Source organism: Somniosus microcephalus, chromosome 28, assembly GCF_052327205.1.
Source record: "Somniosus microcephalus isolate GS21.2 chromosome 28, FLI_Smic_1.0, whole genome shotgun sequence".
Taxonomy (NCBI): domain Eukaryota; kingdom Metazoa; phylum Chordata; class Chondrichthyes; order Squaliformes; family Somniosidae; genus Somniosus; species Somniosus microcephalus.
In genome coordinates, this window is record NC_141014.1 from 43,756,933 (window position 1) to 43,769,564 (window position 12,632).

Here is a 12,632-nt window from a genome sequence, read left to right on the forward strand (position 1 = left end):
TAATTCTCTTTAAAACTACTTCAGATTACTCAAAATAATGTAAACATTTTAAAAAGTTTATAAAAGTTACCAAAATCTTCAAAAAACTTCCAAAAACCTATTTAAACTGCTGCTTTGCATGTAAAAATCCTTAGCAGCTTGACAGAAACATTGGGGGTGTGTCCAGTGAAACTGAGACCTCAAGGGGCGTGTCTCACTTACACTGCACGCTCCTGGCTTCGCGCTGGCTGCACTCCTGGGCGGCGTGACGTCATACGCTGCCCGGGATTCTTCTTTTTCATTCACCAAGTCCAGGCGTCCCTGGAGCTGATCGTCAGTAGCGCGGGGTAAGTGTAAATACGGGGCTTGCACGCGCTGTAAGCCCCGTTCTGGAATTTCTGGGCCATTAATTTAATGTATTATTGGAGTAATATACTCTTTATTCCCATTGACTGTATTCTCACAGTAATATGCTCTTTATTCTGTATATTATTGGAGTAATTATTCCCCAATCACTGCATTATTGGGACAATATACTTCATCATCGCTGGGTCAAAATCCTGGAACTCCCTACCTAACAGCACTGTGGGAGTACCTTCACCACACGGACTGCAGCGGTTCAAGAAGACGGCTTACCACCACCTTCTCAAGGGCAATTAGGGATGGGCAATAAATGCGGGTCTTGCCAGCGACGCCCACATCCCATAAGCGAATAAAAAAAAAAAAAATTTTTTTTATTCGCTTAAGAGTTATCAGAATAATATATACTTTATTCTATGTATCAGAGTAATATGATTAATTAAAAAAAAACTAAATCTGAGATCGTCACCCTCAGTGCACTGTTATACTCAGGCCAGTGTCCAATCTGGAAAGACAGAACCTAGAACTGTACTGCTGGCTGTTTCACATTCAAGTAGACAAAGATTAAAAATTTCACCCGCCACCAACGTTACACTTTACTGAAATCCCAGAGCTAACTGAACTGTAAAATACATGTTTATACCCAACTATTACAATTACCAAATAAAAGTTGTATTACTAATAAAAAATGACACATTGTGGGTGTAGACAACATCAGTCAGAAGATCGATACAGATGAGGAAGGCCATTCAGCCAATCCTAACACTAGAGCCCTAGTCTCCCCAATCGCTGCATCCAGCTGTCTCTGAAGTTATTCCAAGGCTTTTGCCTCTATGACACTCCCCTGAGGTTTATTCCACGTGTTGTTCTCTGTTTGTATACAGAACTTCTTCACATCAGTCCTAAATCTGCCTGTCAAGTTTGAACCTGCTTCTTTGTCTTAAACTTACCTTGCAGTAACAGACCATGATTTGATAGTAAAAGCGTAGCTTTCATTTTGTTACAAGTTTTCAAAATAAAATTGGAATTGCAAACCTTAGTGAGTGTAGCAGACACAACATCTGCTGAAGTACAAACTGCACTGCTGCCATCATGTTCAGTTTCCAGGGGGCCAGCAGAGGTCAAAAAACATTTCCAAGGTGTCCAGCCTGTCTGGAAAATTCCCCAAAGGAAATTCCAATAACCCATTAAAATGTAACATAAGCAGTGTACCCAACACCTCCATCAGCACGCGCAATACAACCTTTGGTGTAAATACACGAAGGATATTGGACAGCTCGCTGCAGACACTGCAAGGATCCAGCCGAGGGGTTCAGGCAGCAGCACAAACTGAGAGTGTGAAAATTGAATGGTTTGTTCCTCAGCTGTACCCCCAAGATCCTACTTCTATTCAGTGTAAAATAATGGATTCAATGATTAGGAGCAAACCGGAAGATTTTTGCACAACAATAACCTAGTTAATAGCAATCAGCATGGATCCTGAAGGGGGAATTTCCTTGCCTGACTAACCTCCTCGATTTCTTCGAGGAAGTGACAGCCCAAGTGAAAAGAAACAAAAAAGGTGATTCAACCGTGGCTAACAAGGGAAATTAGGGATAGCATAAGATCCAAGGAGAGGACATATAAATTGGCCAGAAAAAGCAGTAAACTTGAGGATTGGGAGCAGTTTAGGATTCAACAAAGGAGGACAAAGGGATTAATTAAGAAGGGGAAAACAGAATATGAGAGTAAGCTTGCAGGGAACATAAAAACTGACTGTAAAAGCTTTTATAGATATGTGAAGAGAAAAAGATTGGTGAAGTCAAGCGTAGGTCCCTTGCAGTCAGAATCAGGGGAATTTATAATGGGGAACAAAGAAATGGCAGACCAATTAAATACATATTTTGGTTCTGTCTTCACAAATGAGGACACAAATAACCTCCCAGAGATGTCGGGGAACATAGGGTCTGATGAAAGGGAGGAACTGAAAGAAATCAGTATTTGTAGGGAAATGGTGTTCGGGAAATTGATGGGATTGAAGGCCAATAAATCCCCAGGGCCTGATAATCTACATCCTAGGGTGCTTAAGGAAGTGGCCCTAGAAATAGTACATGCATTGCTGATCATCTTCCAACATTCAATGGAATCTGGAACAGTACCCATGGATTGGAGGGTAGCTAATGTTACCCCACTATTCAAAAAAGGTGGTAGAGAAAAAACGGGGAATTACAGACCGGTAAGCCTGACATCGGTAGTGGGGAAAATGCTAGGGTCCATTATAAAAGATGAAATAGCAGAGCACTTGGAAAACAGTGACAGGATCGGACAAAGTCAACATGGATTTACAAAAGGTAAATCGTGCTTGACTAAGCTACTGGAATTTTTTGAGGATGTAACTGGTAAAATAGATAAGGGAGAACCAGTGGATGTGGTGTATTTGGACTTTCAGAAGGCTTTCAATAAGGTCCCGCATAAGAGATTAGCGTGTAAAGTTAAGGCACATAGGATTGGGGGCAAGGTATTGACTTGGATAGAGAACTGGTTGGCAGACAGAAAGCAAAGAGTTGGAATAAACGGGTCTTTTTCAGAGTGGCAGGCAGTGACTAGTGGGGTACCGCAGGGATTGGTCCTTCGACCCCAGCTATTCACAATATATATTTTAATGATCTAGACAAGAGAACTAGATGTAATATCTTCAAATTTGCAGATGACACAAAGCTGGGTGGGTGTGTGTGCTGTGAGGAGTATCTAGACTTCCAAAAGGCATCTGACAAAGTTCCATATGAAAGGCTACTGGTTAAATTTAAAGCGTTAGGATTGAGGGTAAACCTGGAATATGAAATTGGCTGATGGGTAGAAAACACTGATTGGAAGAGTTATGTCTGGGTCGGGTATGGTAGGTCTTGGGGAAGTATGGAATGTGGGGGTGGGGGTGGGGGTGGGGCTCGGTGTTGGGACTGCTACTGTTTCTAATTTACATAAAATGATCTGGGTTCACAAACACACTGCAAAGTAGGCAGTGGGTTCAGAGCAGCTCAGAAATTACATCATTAGTTGGATGGTATATGTATGTGGGAAGAAAAATGGCAGATGAAATTTAATGTAGAAGAACTTGTATTCATATTGCACTTTTCAGGATGTCCCAAAGCACTTCACAGCCAATGGCGTACTTTTGAATCATAGTCAATTTTTTTTGTAGTCATACATAGCAGACAATTTATGCACAGCAGGATCCCACAAACAGCAATGAGATAAATGACCAGTTAATCTGTTTTAATGATGTTTGAATGAGGGATAAATATTGATTAGCAAACCAGGAGAACTCCCCTTCTCTTCTTCAAATAGTGCCATTGGATCTTTTACGTCCACCCATGAGGGAAGGGGGCTTGGTTTAACGCCTCATCTGAAAGATGGCACCTCTGACAGTGCAGCATTTCCTCAGTACTGCACTGGAGTATCAGCCTGGATAATATGTGCAAGTTTCTGGACTGGGGCTTGAATCCACATCCTTCTGACTCGAGAGGTGAGAGTGCTACTACTGAGCCAAGGCTGACAACTAGATAGACAAATATAAAGTACTGGATAGAAGCATAAAAAAAAGAAATGACATATACTCCATAAATGGCATAGAAAGGGCCAAGGTTAAGACAAAAGAGGCTGAGGAGTCTTAGGAGATTCAAAGCTTAACGTGGCCAACAATGGATGGATGAACTAAACTGGGCCGAATGGCTTTCCTCATCCGTAACAACTTGTAAAGACCTGATTACAGCTGTCAGCCTAGCAGGACTCCGACTATTTGGGGCCCAGTGGGTAAATGCAGCACCTGGTGGATACTGTGCCCTACATATCCACAACGTCGAGATTCCATTCCCAGTCGGTGCTAACTTAGTCGCTCAACTGGTGCAGAGGCAAGGATGCTACAATTAGCAGCAGCCCCCTGATGAGAACAGGCTTCCCATTACTGATCATTTTCCAGAAACTCCTGCTGGGAAGTGTGTGATTGGACATCAGGTCAACAGAATCAGGGTTGGCTGTGATGCTACCTATAGTCAAATAGCCTGCCAACACTCACTTTCTAGGCACACACATCACGAATGGTCACTATGTGAGGTACTGGAGAACAGCTGCCACCTGTGGTACCCAGAGACAGCACCTTCAGAAGACAAGTGGAGAAAACAGGAGTGAATAAAAGTAGATTGTGGATTGGTGCTGAGTGACACAGAAGATTCCAGGTTGTCAGATTATGATGCTGGACCCTGGAGGATACCCAGATTACAGTTTAGATAATAAAACATTCACCACAATGTCAAGATTCCATTCCCAGTCAGTGCTAACCCTGCATAGCGTGTAAAAGACATGGAACAGAATAGAAAGACACAGGATAGAATTAAAAAAAAGAAAAAGTGACAGGATCGGATATAAAGGAACGAGATGGCGTGGGATATACTGGCTAAAATATCCATCATTTGATACAAAGCTATACATGAGTGCTCCTCAGCACAACTGGCCCTTAAACACAAGAGGAAGCTGAAGCAGACATTACACTTCAACAAACTAGGAGAGAAATCTGATCCACGCAGGTCAGTGCAAGGGGCAGGGGATTCACAATCAGGACATATTTGAAATGACCAGATTAATTCCCAACAAAGTATTTATTATTTCACTGCACTCTCAATACTACAAAATATGAAAACATTTAATAAAGTTAATGTTGGCTCCTTAAATAAAAGATATTGTGGCAATTAAAAAAAATTCCTCCTAAAAAATCCACAAGGATTTTTTGTTTTTAAATGACAGGTTAATAGTTAATGAAACTGCTGCAGTTGGATATATATCTACACCCAGATAAAGAGCTATTTGTGTGGCCCTCGTGTCAGGAATACAACTTACTATATGCTCCTTCTGGCGTTGGGAAAAGTACCAGAAAAGTTTTTAAAGTGTTTCTGTTGTTTTGTGTTGGAACAAGGAAAGAGATCACATTGGCGGCTCAGATTTCGCTTAGCCAGCTCTTCCACCGCTCCCCCTCCCCTCCCCTCGCGGACGGGTATACAATAATACTTTAAAAACTTAATAATCCAAACAAAACCAAACGTTACTTACAAATCGGAAATATTTGACGAGTAGAGGTACAAATCTCGGATGCTAGTCTGGTTTGCACAACCCTTTGTGATCAATTTTAAACAAACTCTGTCGGGTGAACAAACGCGTTTTGCTTCCTCTCCCTAAACAAAAATATCAGATAAGTAAAGAGAAAATGCATTTATTATTTATTTAACCATCAACTCTCAAGTTGTAAGTTCCAGAAAGATGGAGCGCAGATTTATTTCCTAAATGCGGAAGTTCGGGCACAAAAATGTCAGAAATGAGAGCGATCCCGAGCCTCCCACATTTCTGCCTTTGTCTTAGCAAAGCAACAACTGGGAACGAAGAAAGTTTGAGTAAAGCCAAACTTACCTTTAATAAACGGAGAGGCAGCTCGCCGGGAGCCGGCACGCTTTTGGGGGGCTCCCTGCTGCCTTTTTTCCAAGCTGGATTTTTGGAGATGAAGTATTTTGGAAGCTGGATGGGTGACAGGTTCAGGAAAAATTTCAGGAATGAGCGGCTGGAATGAAATTAACGCGATGAGTCAGTGGAGGAGGAGCTGCCGGCTTCACCTACCCTCCTCGGGGAGAATTTCACTTTCTAATTCACTAAAAAGTCGCAAACTTGAAGAGAAGAGGAATCCCAAAATAGAAGTCGATGCTCCTGCTGAGGATTTGTGAGTTTAATGTCAATTTATTGGGATTTTCTGAGTATTGAATGGGATTAACACAAAAATATGCCCAGAATGTTGGATGAAAGTCTATTTTCTCTTTACTGGGTGGAAACTTGGGCGCCGGGTTTACAGGTTGCTATGAGAGAGAGAGCGAAAATGAGGCATGGGAGTGAAAGAAGAGAGAATGAAATGTACCTATGAAGAAACTAAATGCGAATCCTCTCCTGAAGGCCCTGACCCTGCCTGCTGTTCAGGTTCCATGTCTGACGGGCTCAGCCCAGGGGCCCATTCTTCAAGTGTGAGCCCAGACAGGCTATTTGACTGTGGAAGGCATTTGAAAAAATACATTGCATCCATTTTTACTTACCCCCTTAAGTAATAGCCCAGCCTTTGCAAAACAACACTCACTAAAGAGTTGGAATAAACGGGTCTTTTTCCGAGTGGCAGGCAGTGACTAGTGGGGTACCGCAGGGATCGGTGCTAGGAACCCACTATTCACAACATATATATTTTTATATATGTATATATATGATCTAGACAAGGGAACTAGATGTAATATCTCCAAGTTTGCAGATGACACAAAGCTGGGTGGGCGTGTGTGCTGTGAGGAGGATGCAGAGAAACTCCAGTATGATTTGGATAGGTTGGGTGATTGGGCAGATGCATGGCAGATGCAGTATAATGTGGATAAATGCGAGGTTATCCACTTCGGTGGCAAAAACAGGAAGACAGATTATTATCTGAATGGCAATAGATTGGGAGAAGGGGAAGTGCAACGAGACCTGGGTGTCCTTGTGCACCAGTCACTGAAGGTAAGCATGCAGGTGCAGCAGGTGGATAAGAAGGCAAATGGTATGTTGGCCTTTGTAGCGAGAGGGTTTGAGTACAGGAACAAGGATGTCTTGCTGCAGTTGTACAGGGCCTTGGTGAGACCACACCTTGAGTATTGTATGCAGTTTTGGTCGCCTTATCTGAGGAAGGATGTTCTTGCCATGGAGAGAGTGCAGCGAAGATTCACCAGGCTGATACCTGGGATGGCAGGAATGACGTATGAGGAGAGATTGGGTCAATTCAGCTTATATTCGCTAGAGTTTAGAAGAATGAGAGGGGATCTCATTGAAACTTATAAAATTCTAACAGGACTAGACAGACTAGATGCAGGAAGGATGTTCCCGATAGCGGGGGAGTCCAGAACCAGGGGTCACAGTCTAAGGATAAGGGGTAAGCCATTTAGGACTGAGATGAGGAGGAATTTCTTCACCCAGAGAGTGGTGAACCTGTGGAATTCTCTGCCACACAAGGCAGTTGAGGCCAATTCATTAAATATATTCAAGGAGGACTTGGATATATTTCTTGAGGCTAAGGGGATCAAGGGGTATGGGGAGAAAGCAGGGACAGGGTACTGAATTTGGATGATCAGCCATGATCTCATTAAATGGTGGAGCGGGCTTGAGGGGCCGAATGGCCTACTCCTGCTCCTACCTTCTATGTTTCTATGTTAAATGAGGGTAGACAAAGATTTAATGGTGGGCCACCAACACTGTATCCTCCCAAATAACCTCAATCGATTGCTGACAATTACCATCTCACCCCACACATGAAGAATGATCACTCGGCCCAGGTACTGGACCTATAGTCCACATGACTGAAATCAGGATCCCACTCTTATCCAGGAATTTTATACAGACAGAGAAACTGGGATGAACTTGTATAGGACCCTGGTCAGGCTGCACTTGGCGTACTGTGCACAGTTTTGGTCTCCATACTATGAAAAGGACATAGAAGCACTGGAGAAAGTGCAAAAAAGATTTACAAGAATGGTACCAGAACTGAGAGATTACAGCAATTGGGAAAGATTGAACAGGTTGGGGCTTTTTTCTTTAGAAAAGAGGAGACCTGATAGAGGTCTTTAAAATTATGAATGGGTTGGACAGGGTAGATATGGAATGTTTCCACTTGTGGGAGAATCTAAAACTAGGGGCCATAAATACAAGATAGTTACCAATAAATCTAATTGGGAAATAAGGAGAAATGTCTTTACTCAGAGTGGTTAGAATGTGGAACTCGCTACCACAGGAAGTGGTTGAGGCAAATAGCTTAGATGCTTTCAAAAGGAAACTAGATGAGTATATGAGAGAAAATGGAACAGAAAGATATGCTGAAAGGCTGAGATGAGGTAGATTGAATGGGAGACGACCCATGTGGAGTTTCAACACTCGAATGGCCTGTTTCTGTGCTGTATATTCTATGTAATTTTGACAAAAAAACTGTCTCCCAGACAGTCCCACAGAGAGTCAGAGATAATCATGTCCCTCAGATCAGTAGGGCAGCAGACTGACTGATATGAATGAGTTTAAAAAGTACCCTCTCCAAAAAAAAACCTCTAAGCTTTACTAGAAGAGTTTACAATGCTAAAATATGTAAAATAGTAACAGGAAATATCTTTGCCACTTCTCACTTCCCACTGCTGTTGAAATGAGCAGAAAACATGCAGGAAAACTAAGAAATCTGATGCAGTGCTTCCTTTTTCAGCTAAATGATCTGTGAATAAAACAGCATGTTGAAAATGCAAAATAAATGTGTTTGTGAAAATTGTACAACACTATGTAAAAAGATCCTCAAACAATGAGAAAAGAGCCCTTTTTAATTCAGCTTCAGTCGGACAGGAGAATTTATCAAATGGGGAAAAAGGAAAGATACACAAAAGTGGAGCTAAAAGAGGAAGTAGAATATTGAGAGAGAGAGAGAGAGAGAGGCAGACTGAGATGGAGTTGGAATTATCAAATAAGCTAAAGAGAAAGAAATGGAGAACAAAGAAAAGATAATGGAAAGAACGAAGGATAGAAAGTGATTAGAAGTAAGGAAAAAAATTAAGGAGAGTGAGGATTTCTGAGTAGGAGAATTGAAAGAAAGGAGCAGGGGTATGGAAGCATAAACAGCAACTTGATAACTGGAGCAGTTGAACAGCAGGCAGGCCTCGAGTTTGGGTTCCAGAGCTGCTGTCACTCACTCACTTGCATGGATTGCCATGAACAGAGGGACAACCAGTAAACTAAGACAAGAGTATATATAAACAAGGCGAAAATATATTTATAAACTCAGGGATATACCTGTTTATACACTATGAATGGAACCGCGTTTATGTGTTCAACCATAAATGTATTTTGATGCTTTGGCAACATAAGATGTACCTTATCATGCCAATAAAGCGATTTGTATTGATTGCCTGAGCTCAGTCACATTTCACCCAGACCACTGGAGGGAGCAGTAGGTGGAAGTTAAAAAATCCAGAGAGCGGATAGGAAGAAGTGAGAGAAGAGCCGGCCAGGTAAATGTGTACTATCGTGCCCTGTTCTATACATGCTAGAAAATCAATAGCTTCACTGGAAATTCAACTTTTATTTTTCCTGGAATATTCTCAGGAAATGCCAGCCCAAACCTCCAATAATACCCTCTAACCTTGGGCCAGTCTCACACAGGGAGTGTCTCCCATGGGCTCCCATACACTCTCCTGGGAGCAATCTGAGTCAAACTTTGAGTCTTCTGCATCTTCCAATCAATACCTTCAAGATGCATGTAGAACTGTGCAAAACAGTAACACTGGCCACGCTCCCATCTCCCACTGGTCCATACACTATAGATATACAATTGGTTATAATGGAACTACTTCTGCAAACTTCTCATGCCGTAGTTACACGCTGCTGCCAGTGGCGGTGCTGCAGTGCCTCCGTTTGGTGTCTCCTCAGCCTCACTCCCATTTTGCAACCAACTCCACTTCCCAAATTGCCCTAAGTTTTGTCGAAGTAGTATATAAAAATAAAGACAGAATGTATGAGTTTAAAATGGGGCCTGAATTACATCTGTGCAGTCTGGTCCATTATCCCCCTCCCCTTTTCACTTGGTCTTCATTCTCTCCTGTGCAACGCCTCAGTAGATCAATGACTATCTACTCATCATTATAATAAATACCTAATATCCTTTACCCTGTAATCGAAATCCCTGTAAACTAAAACAAAATGCAACTGACACGAAATAAAGGACATGGGCAAGTCAGATCACTTAGTCTCCTTTTACATGATTTGCTGTTTGATCTCTTTGTGCGTATGGTTGTTGCTAGGAGACCTGTTGAGTCCCTCCTCTGTCACGTCAAGCCTGGCCTGGATGGGAGGCGAGATCGGCAGAAGTAGGGGACGGGCCGGAGTCGCAGCTTCTGATTCTGGAACCGAGACCAAGGTGCATCATTCAAACCCGGAGAAAAGGCACGCGAAGTGCTGAGGGAAACAGACACTCGTGTACCTCTGGTAACTCTTTTGCTGGACAAGCAATGATGCTGTATGTGGCTCTATTTCTCTGCCTGCCCTTCTTCGCCACAGCCGCTCCTGCCGCCTTGGTAAGTGAAGGGGAAGCAGGGAATAAAGATGTTTCTGATGGACACAGAGAAGACGGCGGGACAGAAAGAGGTGAGCCGCAGAGGTTTCAATCAACCTACCGTTTCTGTGAAATAGATATATTGATAATAATGTAGAAATAGCGCTGTGAAGGTCAAGGGTGAGAATGCTGAGATTGCTGTGGTATGGGGTGGAGGATGAAGCAGCAGGGCTGTAATGTCTCCTCAGTGGAGTACTATTTGCTCAGTGTATCATTACATCTATCGTCATCCTAAGGGTATAAATCAAAAGCAACAAAATCTGTCTCAGGAGTGAAATAACAATTACAATTAAAATCAAAACTTCACATACAGCAGAGTGATTTAGGTAACATTTGAAAGAGGGAGTGACTCAGCCTCTATACTATAAATTATATTTTAAATCTTGGAAACAAACCCATTGAAAGCAGAACAATCCGTTTTTGGTTTTGGCAGTCATGGTTAATGTTTGCAAGGATTTACTCCTAAATTGCTGCTATGGTTAACCCTAGTACTGTTTCTATGTTAAGTATATTTTGCTTTAATTTAAATTTAATTTAAATACTTTGACTTATCCATTTTTTTTATTTTACAGATATGGGGATCATTTCCACTGAGAGGGCCCCTGCAGTTGGTTATCAGCCTTGTTGGAATCGTTTATTACCTCAAGCCTCCCACCTATTTCCCTTGATTATACCACAAGTGACCATTTTCAGTTAAATCTAAACTGTTGACGACAAACTCCACTTTATGACCTCGCAATAGTTGCACTAATGTCACAGCAGCTTCCTCGTGACATCATAAAGGAGCTGGCTGTCCTACCACGACTATCACTACTGTTACCATTCAATAATTACAAAAACAAAGCATTTGTTTTAAAAATCAGAATAAGGGTGAACGATGATCAGTGTGCCCAGTTTATAATAACATGAGCAGTGCATAGATAGCCCACTGATTTAAAAGTCTATTTACTGTCACTAACTTTAAGATACTGAAGAGGCACTCAGTGAATTCGACAATAGTGCTGGTTCAAGTGATGTCATAAATGTCTGAGTGAAATGGCTGAGAGACAGAAAGCAGAGAACAGTGGTGAATGGCTGTTTATCAGACTGGAGGGAAGTGGTGTCCCCAGGGGTCAGTATTAGGATATATATTAATGACCTGGACTTGGGTTGACAGGGCATAATTTTAAAGTTTGCAGATGACACAAAACTGGGAAATGTAGTAAACAATCAATGGGATAGCAACAGAGGAAATTTACTCGAATGGTACCAGGGATGTGGGACTTCAGTTACGTGGAAAGACTAGAACATTTTGGATTTCTCTCTTTAAAGAGAAAGTTAAGAGAAGATTTAATAGAGATGTTCAAAATTATGAAAGGTTTTGATAGAGTAAGGAGAAATTGTTTCCACTGGCAAGAGAGTCGGTAACTAGAGGGCACAGATTAAGGTAATTGGCAAAAGAACCAGAGGGGAGATGAGAATTTTTTTTATGCAGCGAGTTGTTGTGATTTGGAATGCATTGCCTGAAAGGGTGGTTGAAGCAAATTCAGTAGTAACATTCAAAAGGGAATTGGATATATACTTGAAGTGGAAAAATTTGCAGGGCTGTGAGGAAAGAGCCGGAGAGTGGCACTAATTGGATAGCTCTTTCACAGAGCTGGCACGATGGGCCGAATTGCCTCCTCCTGGTGCTGTATGATTTTATGATGCTGGAGCAGTTTGTGTTGGTCATCTGAAGTCTAAGATGCAATTGCTGTGTGGTTTAATATTGGTCTTATTGAGGCACCCTGTAAAACTTATCTGTAGCTCTTTTCAGCATGATTTTAAAAAGTGTAGGTTGCTATGGTGCTATCATACGTGCAGGATGTGCTCACCCACCTACCTGAAACCCTAATCCCAAACCTTTCAATATTAGTGAGCAATGTCAGGTCAAAGTTATTCAAAGAATGATTATAATGTAAGTTAACACTTACGGGGGATTTCAAATTTGGACTATTTAGCAAAATCGTAAACCAGTTCCTTACAAGTAGAGGAAATCTTCCCTCTCTTCAAACAGGTTCTGAACAAGAGATCGATAAAGTTTTGGCCATTTTAGTTCCCTGATATAACTTCTTTAATTTGGAAATCTCACCATTAAGTGACGTCCAGCCTG

At 41.9% G+C, this 12,632-nt stretch overlaps 2 protein-coding genes across 7 annotated transcripts in view; one reads left to right on the plus strand and one right to left on the minus strand.

Annotated features, from left to right (window-relative positions):
• LOC147099702 (transcriptional enhancer factor TEF-1-like) overlaps window positions 1-5,873 on the minus strand; it is a 111,814-nt gene extending 105,941 nt beyond the window's left edge. For 2 of the 3 annotated variants that reach the window (XM_085969088.1, XM_085969087.1), the window contains exons 1-2: window positions 5,773-5,873; window positions 5,419-5,540 (exon numbers count right to left, since the gene is read on the minus strand). The gene's annotated coding sequence lies outside the window, so the exon portion shown is untranslated. The remainder of the gene's footprint in view (window positions 1-5,418; window positions 5,541-5,772) is intronic. The other variant, XM_085969089.1, reaches the window with a different exon arrangement.
• A 101-nt stretch (window positions 5,874-5,974) lies between these two features.
• The window catches only part of LOC147099703 (dickkopf-related protein 3-like), a 94,325-nt gene continuing 87,667 nt past the window's right edge, over window positions 5,975-12,632 (plus strand). For 2 of the 4 annotated variants that reach the window (XR_015073901.1, XM_085969092.1), the window contains exons 1-2: window positions 5,975-6,076; window positions 10,191-10,463. Coding sequence is in view for 3 of the 4 variants with exons in the window: in XM_085969092.1 (XP_085825218.1) it covers window positions 10,398-10,463 (66 nt within the window). In the remaining variant the exon portion in view is untranslated. The remainder of the gene's footprint in view (window positions 6,077-10,190; window positions 10,464-12,632) is intronic. The other 2 variants (XM_085969091.1, XM_085969094.1) reach the window with 2 other exon arrangements.